General features: G+C 54.8%; 1 protein-coding gene across 1 annotated transcript in view; it reads left to right on the forward strand.

Annotated features, from left to right (window-relative positions):
- Positions 1-12,294, forward strand: part of dcst1 (DC-STAMP domain containing 1) — a 50,817-nt gene that overhangs the window by 22,167 nt on the left and 16,356 nt on the right. Inside the window, exons 7-12 of the mRNA XM_070868489.1 lie at positions 471-614; positions 3,067-3,188; positions 6,544-6,701; positions 7,557-7,656; positions 10,027-10,122; positions 11,563-11,689. Coding sequence (XP_070724590.1) covers positions 471-614; positions 3,067-3,188; positions 6,544-6,701; positions 7,557-7,656; positions 10,027-10,122; positions 11,563-11,689 — 747 coding nt within the window. The remainder of the gene's footprint in view (positions 1-470; positions 615-3,066; positions 3,189-6,543; positions 6,702-7,556; positions 7,657-10,026; positions 10,123-11,562; positions 11,690-12,294) is intronic.

The following is a 12,294-nucleotide window of genomic DNA, read 5'->3' on the forward strand; positions in this document are numbered from 1 at the left end:
GGCAGTACTGAGGGAGCGCCGCACTGTCGGAGGGGCAGTACTGAGGGAGCGCCGCACTGTGGGAGGGGCAGTACTGAGGGAGCGCCGCACTGTCGGAGGGGCAGTACTGAGGGAGCGCCGCACTGTCGGACGGGCTGTCTTTCAGAATGAGATGTTAAACCGAGGTCCCGTCTGCCCTCTCGGGTGGATGTAAAAGATCCCGGGGCCACTATTGGAAGAAGAGCAGGGGGAGTTCTCCCCGGTGTCCTGGGGCCAATATTTATCCCTCAACCAACATCACTAAAACAGATGATCCGGGTCATTATCACATTGCTGTGTGTGGGAGCTGGCTGTGCGCAAATTGGCTGCCTCGTTTCCCACATTACGACAGTGACCACACTCCAAAAGTACTGCATTGGCTGTAAAGCGCTTTGGGACGTCCGGTGGTCGTGAAAGGCGCTATATAAATGCAGGTCTGTCTTTCTTTCCAGTTATTGTTGATGTCGGGATCCAGAGATGCAAGAAATGGTTCAAGCAGAAGCACGAAGCCTGTATGCTTAAACTGGTTGTCCCGCTGTTCAATCACCTCTTCTGCCTCCCAATGACCTTCACCTTCCTGTGCAACATAATGAAAGGTATGGTTACAGCAATCGAGAGCTTCACCTCGCGGACTACTGCTCCACCGAGTGGACTGCTGTGGTAATGCAACTACTGATGTAAATATAGGCAGCCCCTCGGAATCGAGGAAAACTTGCTTCCACTCTAAAAGTGAGTCCTTAGGTGACTGAACAGTCCAATACGAGAGCCACAGTCCCTGTCACGGGTGGGACAGACAGTGGCTGAGGGAAGGGGAGGGTGGGACTGGTTTGCCGCACGCTCCTTCCGCTGCCTGCGCTTGGTTTCTGCACGCTCTCGGTGATGAGACTCGAGGTGCTCAGCGCCCTCCCGGATGCACTTCCTCCACTTAGGGCGGACTGGTCTTTGGCCGGGGACTCCCAGGTGTCGGTGGGGATGTTGCACTTTATCAGGGAGGCTTTGAGGGTGTCCCTGTAACGTTTCCTCTGCCCACCTTTGGCTCGTTTGCCGTGAAGGAGTTCCGAGTAGAGCGCTTGCTTTGGGAGTCTCGTGTCTGGGGACATGCGGACAATGTGGCCCTGCCCAGCGGAGCCGGTCGAGTGTGGTCAGTGCTTCGACGCTGGGGATGTTGGCCTGGTCGAGGACGCTAACGTTGGTGCGTCTGTCCTCCCAGGGGTTTTGCAGGATCTTGCGGAGACATCGTTGGTGATATTTCTCCAGCGACTTGAGGTGTCTACTGTACATGGTCCATGCACAGCCATCTTGTGATGATGTTAAGAATGTATCACAGTTACAAAGCAGCCCTCCCTGAGGTGCCTTCAGCTCCGCTCTCTCTTGGCCACACTCCACCTTTGATTGTTGCTACGGTGATAACATCAGATATACGAGCAGGAGTCGGCCACATGGCCCCTCGAGCCTGCTCCGCCATTTAATAAGAACATGGCTGATCTGATCTTGGCCTCAACTCCACTTCCCTGCCCGATCTGTATCTAACCCCGTGCTGTACCTGCCCTGGGACTGTTTGATGGGACAGTGTAGAGGGAGCTTTACTCTGTATCTAACCCCCTGTACCTGCCCTGGGAGTGTTTGATGGGACAGTGTAGAGGGAGCTTTACTCTGTATCTATCCCCCTGTACCTGCCCTGGGAGTGTTTGATGGGGCAGTGTAGAGGGAGCTTTACTCTGTATCTAACCCCGTGCTGTACCTGCCCTGGGAGTGTTTGATGGGACAGTGTAGAGGGAGCTTTACTCTGTATCTAACCCCCTGTACCTGCCCTGGGAGTGTTTGATGGGGCAGTGTAGAGGGAGCTTTACTCTGTATCTAACCCCGTGCTGTACCCGCCCTGGGAGTGTTTGATGGGGACAGTGTAGAGGGAGCTTTACTCTGTATCTAACCCCGTGCTGTACGTGCCCTCGGAGTGTTTGATGGGACAGTGTAGAGGGAGCTTTACTCTGTATCTAACCCGTGCTGTACCTGCCCTGGGACTGTTTGATGGGACAGTGTAGAGGGAGCTTTACTCTGTATCTAACCCCGTGCTGTACCTGCCCTGGGAGTGTTTGATGGGACAGTGTAGAGGGAGCTTTACTCTTTATCTAACCCCCTGTACCTGCCCTGGGAGTGTTTGCTGGGACAGTGTAGAGGGAGCTTTACTCTGTATCTAACCCCCTGTACTTGCCCTGGGAGTGTTTGATGGGACACTGTAGAGGGAGCTTTACTCTGTATCTAACCCCCTGTACCTGCCCTGGGAGTGTTTGCTGGGACAGTGTAGAGGGAGCTTTACTCTGTATCTAACCCCCTGTACCTGCCCTGGGAATGTTTGCTGGGACAGTGTAGAGGGAGCTTTACTCTGTATCTAACCCCCTGTACCTGCCCTGGGAGTGTTTGCTGGGACAGTGTAGAGGGAGCTTTACTCTGTATCTATCCCCCTGTACCTGCCCTGGGAGTGTTTGATGGGACAGTGTAGAGGGAGCTTTACTCTGTATCTAACCCCGTGCTGTACCTGCCCTGGGAGTGTGTGATGGGACAGTGTAGAGGGAGCTTTACTCTGTATCTAACCCCGTGCTGTACCTGCCCTGGGAGTGTTTGATGGGACAGTGTAGAGGGAGCTTTACTCTGTATCTAACCCCCTGTACCTGCCCCTGGGAGTGTGTGATGGGACAGTGTAGAGGGAGCTTTACTCTGTATCTAACCCCCTGTACCTGCCCCTGGGAGTGTGTGATGGGACAGTGTAGAGGTAGCTTTACTCTGTATCTAACCCCCTGTACCTGCCCTGGGAGTGTTTGATGGACAGTGTAGAGGGAGCTTTACTCTGTATCTAACCCCGTGCTGTACCTGCCCTGGGAGTGTTTGATGGGACAGTGTAGAGGGAGCTTTACTCTGTATCTAACCCCGTGCTGTACCTGCCCTGGGAGTGTTTGCTGGGACAGTGTAGAGGGAGCTTTACTCTGTATCGACGGTTTGTACGTGTGTGCCATCTCTCGGCGTTCAGTTGTGTTGACCATCCCGTTACAGTGATGACCCCGTGGTGCAAGAATCGGATCCCGGTGGACTCCAACTTTGGCCAACTCTACGACAAAATCAATAACTCGGTGGACAACCTCAACAAAGACTTCACCACCACAATGGCCGTCTCTGTAGGTATCTGCCGGAGTGATGGCGGGCATGTGGTCCCTTGGGGCACGGTATCCCAGTGGTATTGTCACTGGGCCAGTAATCCAGAGACCTGGACTGATGATCTGGAGACCGGAGTTCAAATCCCACCGCGCCAACCGGCGGAATTTAAACTCAGTTAATTAAATAAATCTGGAATTAAGAAGCTAGTAGCGGTAATACTAGAGGAAAATACTGCAGATGCTGGAGCCTAGAATAAAACCAGACAAGGCTGGAAATACTCAGCGGGTCAGGCAGCATCTGTGGAGAGAGAAACAGAGTTAACATTTCGGGTCGATGACCCTTAGTCAGAACTGGTGAATGTTCGAAATGATTTTTAAGGCGCACTGAAAGAGGGAGGGGAGGAAGAAACGAAAGGGAAGGTCGGTGATGGGGGGGAAGACAGGAGAGATTCGAGGGATGATGGGCCGAATTGAGATGGTAATGGCAGAAGTTAGAGAAAGGTTAGTCTGGATTGGGGGTGAATGGCGGAAACGCTCGCATCCCATGAAGGAGTAACTTTTTTTTGAAGCGGGTAGACGGTTATCACAATTGGTGCAGTGCCCGCTTCTATTGCCAGTCGGAGCTGAGTCACCTTCTGTTTTCATTGGTTCCTGGGATGTGGGCGTCGCTGGCCAGGCCCGGCGTTTATTGCCTATCCCTAATCGCCCCTTGAGAAGGTGGTGGTGAGCCGCCTTCTTGAACCGCTGCAGTCCGTGTGGTGAAGGTGCTCCCACAGTGCTGTTAGGGAGCGAGTTCCAGGATTGTGACCCAGCGACGATGAAGGAACGGCCGATATATTTCCAAGTCGGGATGGTGTGCGACTGGGAGGGGAACGTGGAGGTGGTGGTGTTCCCATGCGCCTGCTGCCCTCGTCCTTCTAGGCGGTAGAGGTCGCGGGTTTGGGATTACCGTCTCATCCGAAAGACGACACCTCCGACAGTGCAGCGCTCCCTCAGTACCGCCCCTCCGACAGTGCGGCGCTCCCTCAGTACCGCCCCTCCGACAGTGTTGCTCTCCCTCAGTACCGCCCCTCCGACAGTGCGGTGCTCCCTCAGTACCGCCCCTCCGACAGTGCGGCGCTCCCTCAGTACCGCCCCTCTGACAGTGTTGCTCTCCCTCAGCACCGCCCCTCTGACAGTGCGGCGCTCCCTCAGTACCGCCCCTCCGACAGTGCGGCGCTCCCTCAGTACCGCCCCTCCGACAGTGTGGCGCTCCCTCAGTACCGCCCCTCTGACAGTGTTGCTCTCCCTCAGCACTGCCCCTCCGACAGTGCAGCGCTCCCTCAGTACTGCCTCTCCGACAGTGTTGCTCTCCCTCAGCACTGCCCCTCCGACAGTGCAGCGCTCCCTCAGTACTGCCTCTCCGACAGTGTTGCTCTCCCTCAGTACTGCCCCTCCGACAGTGCAGCGCTCCCTCAGTACTGCCCCTCCGACAGTGCGGCGCTCCCTCAGTACTGCCCCTCCGACAGTGCAGCGCTCCCTCAGTACTGCCTTTCCAACAGCGTTGCTCTCCCTCAGTTCCGCCTCTCCGACAGTGCGGCACGGCGCTCCCTCAGCACTGCACTGGGAGTGTTGGCCTGGATTATGTGCTCGAGTGTCTGGAGTGGGGCTCGAACCCATCGCCCTTCTCATCCAGAGGCGAGAGAGAGAGAGCGACCCACTGAGCCACCGAACAGCAACTCTGATTTGCTGAAGAAAAACGTCTCGATTTAAAAATTCTCATCCTTGTTTTCAAATCCTTCCATGTCCCTCGCCCCTCCCTATCTCTGTAATCTCCCCACCCCTACAATCCCCCGAGATCTCTGCATTCCTCCAATTCTGCCCTCTTGCCCATCCTCCGATTTCCATCGCTCCACCATTGGTGGCCGTGCCTTCAGCTGCCTGGGCCCCAAGCTCTGGAACTCCCTCCTGTAATGTATTTGCTTTATGGGGTTCTTTGCTTAAGAATTCATAGCAACACATTGCTATTAAGAAAGAGTTGGTTTATCAGCAAAGGTTTAACAATCGCGCTACACATTGCCAGTTCATCCACCAGGCTCACAGCCACCTGCCCCATCGTGGATCCCCCGAACCCAACTGGCTGGGGTTTTATTGAGTCTTGTGAACATCATGTAACTGGCTAAGCCACTCACAACTCAGCAGCTCTACAAACCTGTGAGCACATGCTCCAGTGCATACATTCCCTCCCTAAACCTCTCTGCCTCTCTCTCCTCCTTTTAAGATGTTCCTTAAAACTGACCTCTTTGACCAAGCTTTTGTTCACCTTGCCCTAATATCTCCTTATGGGGTGGGCTTTATGATAATATAATTTGATAATCGCCCCTGTGAACATAAGAACATAAGAATTAGGAGCAGGAGTCGGCCATTCGGCCCCTCGAGCCTGCTCCCCCATCCAATAAGATCACGGCTGATCTTCGACCTCAACTCCACTTTCCCGCCCGATCCTTCGATTCCCTCAATATCCAAAAATCTACCGATCTCAGCCTTGAATATACTCAACGACTGAGCCTCCACAGCCCTCTGGGGCAGAGAATTCCAAAGATTCACTACCCTCTGAGTGAAGAAATTCCTCCTCATCTCAGTCCTCAATGGCCGACCCCTTATCCTGAGACTGTGTGACCCCTGGTTCTAGACTCCCCAGCCCGGGGGGGGGGAAACACCCTCCCTGCATCTACCCTGCCGAGCCCTGTAAGAATTTTGTATGTTTCAATGGGATCACCTCTCATTCTTGTAAACTCTAGAGACTATAAGAACATAATAACATAAGAAATAGGAGCAGGAGTCGGCCATACAGTCCCTCGAGCCTGCTCCGCCATTTAATACTATCATGGCTGATCCGATCATGGACTCAGCTCCACTTCCCCGCCCGCCCCCTTATCCCCTTATCGGTTAAGAAACTGTCTATTTCTGTCTTAAATATATTCAATGTCCCAGCTTCCACAGCTCTCTGAGGCAGCGAATTCCACAGATTTACAACCCTCTGAGAGAAGAAATTCCTCCACATCTCAATTTTAAATGGGCGGCCCCTTATTCTAAGATCATGCCCCCTAGTTCTAGTCTCCCCCACTTTGGCCTAGTCTGCTCAATCTCTCCTCATAGAACAATCCCTCCATCCCGGGAATCAGTCTGGTGAACCTTCGCTGCACTGCCTCTATGGCAAGTATATCCTTCCTTTGGTAAGGAGACCAAAACTGTGAAGTGCGTTGGGGATGTTTAACGACTTTAAAAGCGCCGTAATAAATGCAATTTGTTGTTGTTGAAGCGCTGCACAGGAGAAATTGAAAAAACTCAAGTGTGGCCACTTAGCCAAACTTCCCTTCTTCATTCCCGTGCCTAGAAAATTGAGCAGGAATCCTTGATTGGAGCCAATGTTACGAAAGCAGAAATTACCGAGACGGTGCTTGAGGAGCTAAATAAGAAGAGGACTCTCCTGGAAAATATCGTATTGGTATTCAAACTATTGGCGTCTCTAACATTCCTCATTCTCTTCATCTCGTGAGTAAGATTTCATGTCTCTCTTCTTCAAAGCTAAGGATTCGATCGGACAAGATAGAGAGAAGCTGTTCCTCTGATGGAGGGAGGCCAGAACAAGGGGGCGTCACCTTAAAATTCAAGCCAGGCCGTTCAGGGGTGATGTCACTCCGACGATTATCATCATCATAGGCAGTCCCTCGGAATCGAGGAAGACTTGCTTCCACTCTTAACATGAGTTCTCAGCTGGCTGAACAGTCCAATACGAGAGCCACAGTCCCTGTCACAGGTGGGACAGACAGTGGTTGAGGGAAGGGGAGGGTGGGACTGGTTTGCCGCACGCTCCTTCCGCTGCCTGCGCTTGGTTTCTGCGCGCTCTCGGCGACGAGACTCGAGGTGCTCAGCGCCCTCCCGGATGCACTTCCTCCACTTAGGGCGGACTGACCTTTGGGCCGGGGACTCCCAGGTGTCGGTGGGGATGTTGCACTTTATCAGGGGAGGCTTTGAGGGTGGTCCCTTGTAACGTTTCCTCTGCCCACCTTTGGCTCGCTTGCCGTGAAGGAGTTCCGAGTAGAGCGCTTGCTTTGGGAGTCTCGTGTCCGGGGGCATGCGGACAATGTGGCCCTGCCCAGCGGAGCTGGTCGAGTGTGGTCAGTGCTTCGATGCTGGGGATGTTGGCCTGGTCGAGGACGCTAACGTTGGTGCGTCTGTCCTCCCAGGGGATTTGCAGGATCTTGTGGAGACATCGTTGGTGGTATTTCTCCAGCGACTTGAGGTGTCGACTGTACACGGTCCATGTCTCTGAGCCATACAGGTGGATGAATTCTATTTAATGCAGCGTTGGATGTAACCGCTCTCTCTCTCTCGCTCTCTCTTCAGTTCCTTCTGGTACACGTATACTTTCAACCAAGACATTCGTTACGACAACATCTATGTCAGCACTTACTTTCGGCAAATCGATGCGCGGAGGAGGAAGGCGGTGAGTGACAGCGGTGGTTGGGGGTCATCGCGAGGGAGCAACGTTCGTTCCACATTGTCTTCGTCGGCCACGGACTGTTTATTTCAACGCGCGGTCCCTTTAAGTTTCTGCGCGCGCATCGTACTTCAGCAACGCGAGCTTGTATTTATATAGCGCCTTTAACGTAGTGAAACGTCCCAAGGTGCTTCACAGCAGCGTTGCAAGGCAAAACAAATACATTTGGCACCGAGCCACAAAAGTAGAAATTAGCGCAGGTGACCAAAAGCTGGGTCAAAGAGGTCGGTTTTAAGGAGCGTATTGAAGGAGGAGGAGAGAGGCGGAGAGGTTTAGGGAGGGAGTTCCAGAGCTTGGGGCCCAGGCAGCTGAAGGCACGGCCGCCGATGGTATAATCAGGGATGCTCAAGAGGGCAGAATTGGAGGACGCCGACATCTCGAGGGGGGTGGGTTGTTGTGCTGGAGGAGATTCTCCTTCTTACAGGGTCTCTCGGGGTCGAGGAAGACTTGCTCCCACACTAACACCAGTTCTCAGGCGACTGATGAGCCCCGACGCGGGACCCACAGTCTCTATCACAGGCGGTGCCTGGGGCAGACAGTGGTTGAGGGAAGGGGAGGGTGGGACTGGTTTGCCGCACGCTCCTTCCGCTGCCTGCGCTTGGTTTCTGCACGCTCTCGGCGACGAGACTCGAGGTGCTCAGCGCCCTCCCGGATGCACTTCCTCCACTTGGGGCGGTCTGGTCTTTGGCCAGGGACTCCCAGGTGTCGGTGGGGATGTTGCCCTTTATCAGGGAGGCTTTGAGGGTGGTCCCTTGTAACGTTTCCTCTGCCCACCTTTGGCTCGTTTGCCGTGAAGGTGTTCCGAGTAGAGCGCTCGCTTTGGGAGTCTCGTGTCGGGGGCATGCGGACAATGTGGCCCTGCCCAGTGGAGCTGGTCGAGTGTGGTCAGTGCTTCGATGCTGGGGATGTTGGCCTGGTCGAGGACGCTAACGTTGGTGCGTCTGTCCTCCCAGGGGGTTTGTAGCATCTTGCGGAGGCAGTGTTGGCGGTACTTCTCCAGTGTTTTGAGGTGTCTTAAAGGAGGAGAGAGAGCCGGAGAGGTTTAGGGAGGGAGTTCCAGAGCTTGGGTCCCAGGCAACAGAAGGCACAGCCACCAATGGTGGAGCGATGGAAATTGGGGAATGGGCAAGAGACCAGAATTGGAGAGCTCTCAGAGGGTTGTGGGGCTGGAGAAGGTTACAGAGATAGGGAGGGGGGTAGGGGCTGGAGAAGGTTACAGAGATAGGGAGGGGTGTAGGGGCTGGAGGAGGTTACAGAGATAGGGAGGGGTGTAGGGGCTGGAGGAGGTTACAGAGATAGGGAGGGGTGTAGGGGCTGGAGGAGTTACAGAGATAGGGAGAGGTGTAGGAGCTGGAGGAGGTTACAGAGATAGGGAGGGGTGTAGGGGCTGGAGGAGGTTACAGTGGTAGGGAGGGGTGTAGGGGCTGGAGGAGGTTTCAGAGATAGGGAGTGGTGTAGGGGCTGGAGGAGGTTACAGAGATAGGCAGTGGGATTAGTTTGGGATTGATACAGGGCTATTGGGAGAGAGCGGGGCAGTGGGATTAGTTTGGGGATTGATACAGGGCTATGGGGAGAGAGCGGGGCATTGGGATTAGTTTGGGGATTGATACAGGGCTTTGGGGAGAGAGTGGGGCAGTGGGATTAGTTTGGGGATTGATGCAGGGCTATGGGGAGAGAGCGTGGCAGTGGGATTAGTTTGGGATTGATACAGGGCTATGGGGAGAAGGCGGGGCAGTGGGATTAGTTTGGGATTGATACACGGCTATGGGGAGAGAGCGGGGCAGTGGGATTAGTTTGGGATTGATACAAGGCTATGGGGAGAGAGCGGGGCAGTGGGATTAGTTTGGGGATTGGCACAGGGCTATGGGGAGAGAGTGGGGCAGTGGGATTAGTTTGGGATTGATACAGAGCTATGGGGAGAGAGCAGGGCAGTGGAATTAGTTTGGGATTGATACAGGGCTACGGGGAGAGAGCGGGGCAGTGGGATTAGTTTGGGATTGACACAGGGCTATGGGGAGAGAGTGGGGCAGTGGGATTAGTTTGGGATTGATACAGGGCTATGGGGAGAGAGTGGGGCAGTGGGTTCGGGGATAAATCCTTTGCGTCTAACAATCCTTTGCGGGGGCAAACCGAGAGGTCCCAGTCACTGGTGCCCACCTGCTTGCAAGCGGACGCTTGGCGTAAGCTGGTTCGGTTAGCTGCGGGTACGGCTTTGAACCGTGCCCTGTTCCAGGTGAGAGAGAGATGCCGAGGGGCCAAGGCTCTCCCCTCTTTCGATGTCCGTCCTTACTGTGTCGTCCTTGCCTTCCGCCCCAGGACAGGAGATACCTGCTGCCGCTGAAGAAAGCCGAGAGGCTGGACGTCATCTTCCCCTGGCAGTGTCGGATCCATGCCAAAGAAATGCAGACCCTGGTTAGTGCGGAGGGCGGTGAGATCTCGCTCCCCCTCACGCGTTCCTCGATAAATCAACGGCCACTCCCTCAACCCATCTCGCTTGCGGCAATGTTTTCCTGCTCTTTGTCCGGGCAAATTACTCACCTTGTTAAAGTGTTGCAGTCTGTGCACTCTCTATCTCCCTCTGGGTCCCAATCTCTCTCTTTCTCTCTCCTTCTCTCTCTCTTTTTCTCTGGTCCCAATCTCTCTCCTCTCTTTCTCTCTCTCTCTCTCTCTGGTCCCAATCTCTCTCTCTCTCTTTCTCTCTCTCTCTCTCTCTCTCTCTCTCTCTCTCCCCCTCCCTCCCGCTCTCTGGGTCCCAATCTCTCTCTCTCTCTCTCCCTCTGTCTGGGTCCCAATCTCTCTCTCTCTCTCTCTCTCTCTGGGTCCCAATCTCTCTCTCCCTCTCTCTCTCTCTCTGGGTCCCAATCTTTCTTTCTCTCTATCTCTGGGTCCCAATCTCTATCTTTCTCTCTCTCTCTCTCGGTCCCAATCTCTATCTCTCTCTTTCTCTTTCTCTTTCTCTTTCTCTCTCTCTGTCTCTGTCTCTCTTTCTCTCTCTGGGTCCCAATCGCTATCTCTATCTCTCTGGGTCCCAATCTCTCTCTCTCTCTCTCTCTCTCTCACACTCTCTCTGGGTCCCTCTCTCTCTCGGCCCCAATCTTTCTCTCTCTCTGTCTGTCTGGGTCCCTCTCTCTCTCTCTCTCTCTGGATCCCCCAGTTGCTCCCCACTCTCTCTCTGGGTCCCAATTTCTCTCTCTCTCTCTCTCTGGGCCCCAATCTCTTTCTCTCTCTCTCTGTCTCTCTGGGTCCCAATCTCTCTCTCTCTCTGGGTCCCAATCTTCCCACTCTCTATCTCTGGGTCCCACTCTCTCTCTCTCTCTCTCTCTCTCTCTCTGGGTCCCAATCTCTCCTCAATTTCTATCTCTTCGTCCCAATCTCTTTCTCTCTCTTTTTCATCCATCTGATAGGCGACACCTCCGACAGTGCGGCACTCCCTCAGCACTGACCCTCTGACAGTGCAGTATGGCGCTCCCTCAGTACCGTCTATCCGACAGTGCAGTATGGTGCTCCCTCAGTACTGCCCCTCCGACAGTGCGGCGCTCCCTAAGTACCCCCCCTCCGACAGTACGGCGCTCCCTCAGTACCGCCCCTCCGACAGTGCGGCGCTCCCTCAGTACTGCCCCTCCGACAGTACGGCGCTCCCTCAGTACTGACACTGGGAGTGTCGGCCTGGATTATGGACTCGAGTCTCTGGAGCGGGGACTTGAACCCTCGGCCTCTGACTCGGAGAGAGTGCTACGCACTGAGAAGCTCGCACTGACCAGCGAGCTAGGAACAGATTGCACCGTCTGATGCGAGGGAATCAAACTAGCCGAACATTGAGTACTAACCCTTCTATCTGTGTGCATCTTTCAGGTGATCGGGCTGATTCAGTCCAGTCCGATAATCCTGACAGTAATCTGCCTCTTTGTCCTCGACTGGTTGCTCTTCACCATGTTGGATATTATCCAACGTCACAGTTACTTAGAGTACAGCTTCAGAGGTGAGTCCATCATATGTTTCCAAGAGATTGACCCACCTGTCCTGCATAAGGACAAGAGGAGGGTGGGGCAGTATTGAGGGAGCGCTGTACTGCGCTGTCGGAGGGGCAATACTAAGGGAGCTCCGCACTGTCGGAGGGGCAATACTGAGGGAGCTTCGCAATGTCGGAGGGGCAGTACTGGGGGAGCTCCGCACTGTCGGAGGGGCAACGCTGAGGGAGCGCCGCACTGTCGGAGGGGCAGTACTGAGGGAGTGCTGCACTGTCGGAGGAGCGGTACTGAGGGAGCGCCGCACTGTCGGAGGGGCAGTACTGAGGGAGTGCTGCACTGTCGGAGGAGCGGTACTGAGGGAGCCCCGCACTGTCGGAGGGGCAGTACTGAGGGGCAGTACTGAGGGGGTGCCACACTGTCGGAGGGACAGTACTGAGGGAGCGCCACACTGTCGGAGGGGCAATACTGAGGGAGCTCCGCACTGTCGGAGGGGCAGTACTGAGGGAGCGTCGCACTGTCGGGGGGGCAGTACTGAGGGAGCGCCGCACTGTCGGAGGGGCAGTACTGAGGGAGCACCGTACTGTCGGAGGGGCAGTACTGAGGGGTGCCACACAGT

This window comes from Pristiophorus japonicus, chromosome 30, assembly GCF_044704955.1.
Source record: "Pristiophorus japonicus isolate sPriJap1 chromosome 30, sPriJap1.hap1, whole genome shotgun sequence".
In the NCBI taxonomy this organism is placed as follows: domain Eukaryota; kingdom Metazoa; phylum Chordata; class Chondrichthyes; family Pristiophoridae; genus Pristiophorus; species Pristiophorus japonicus.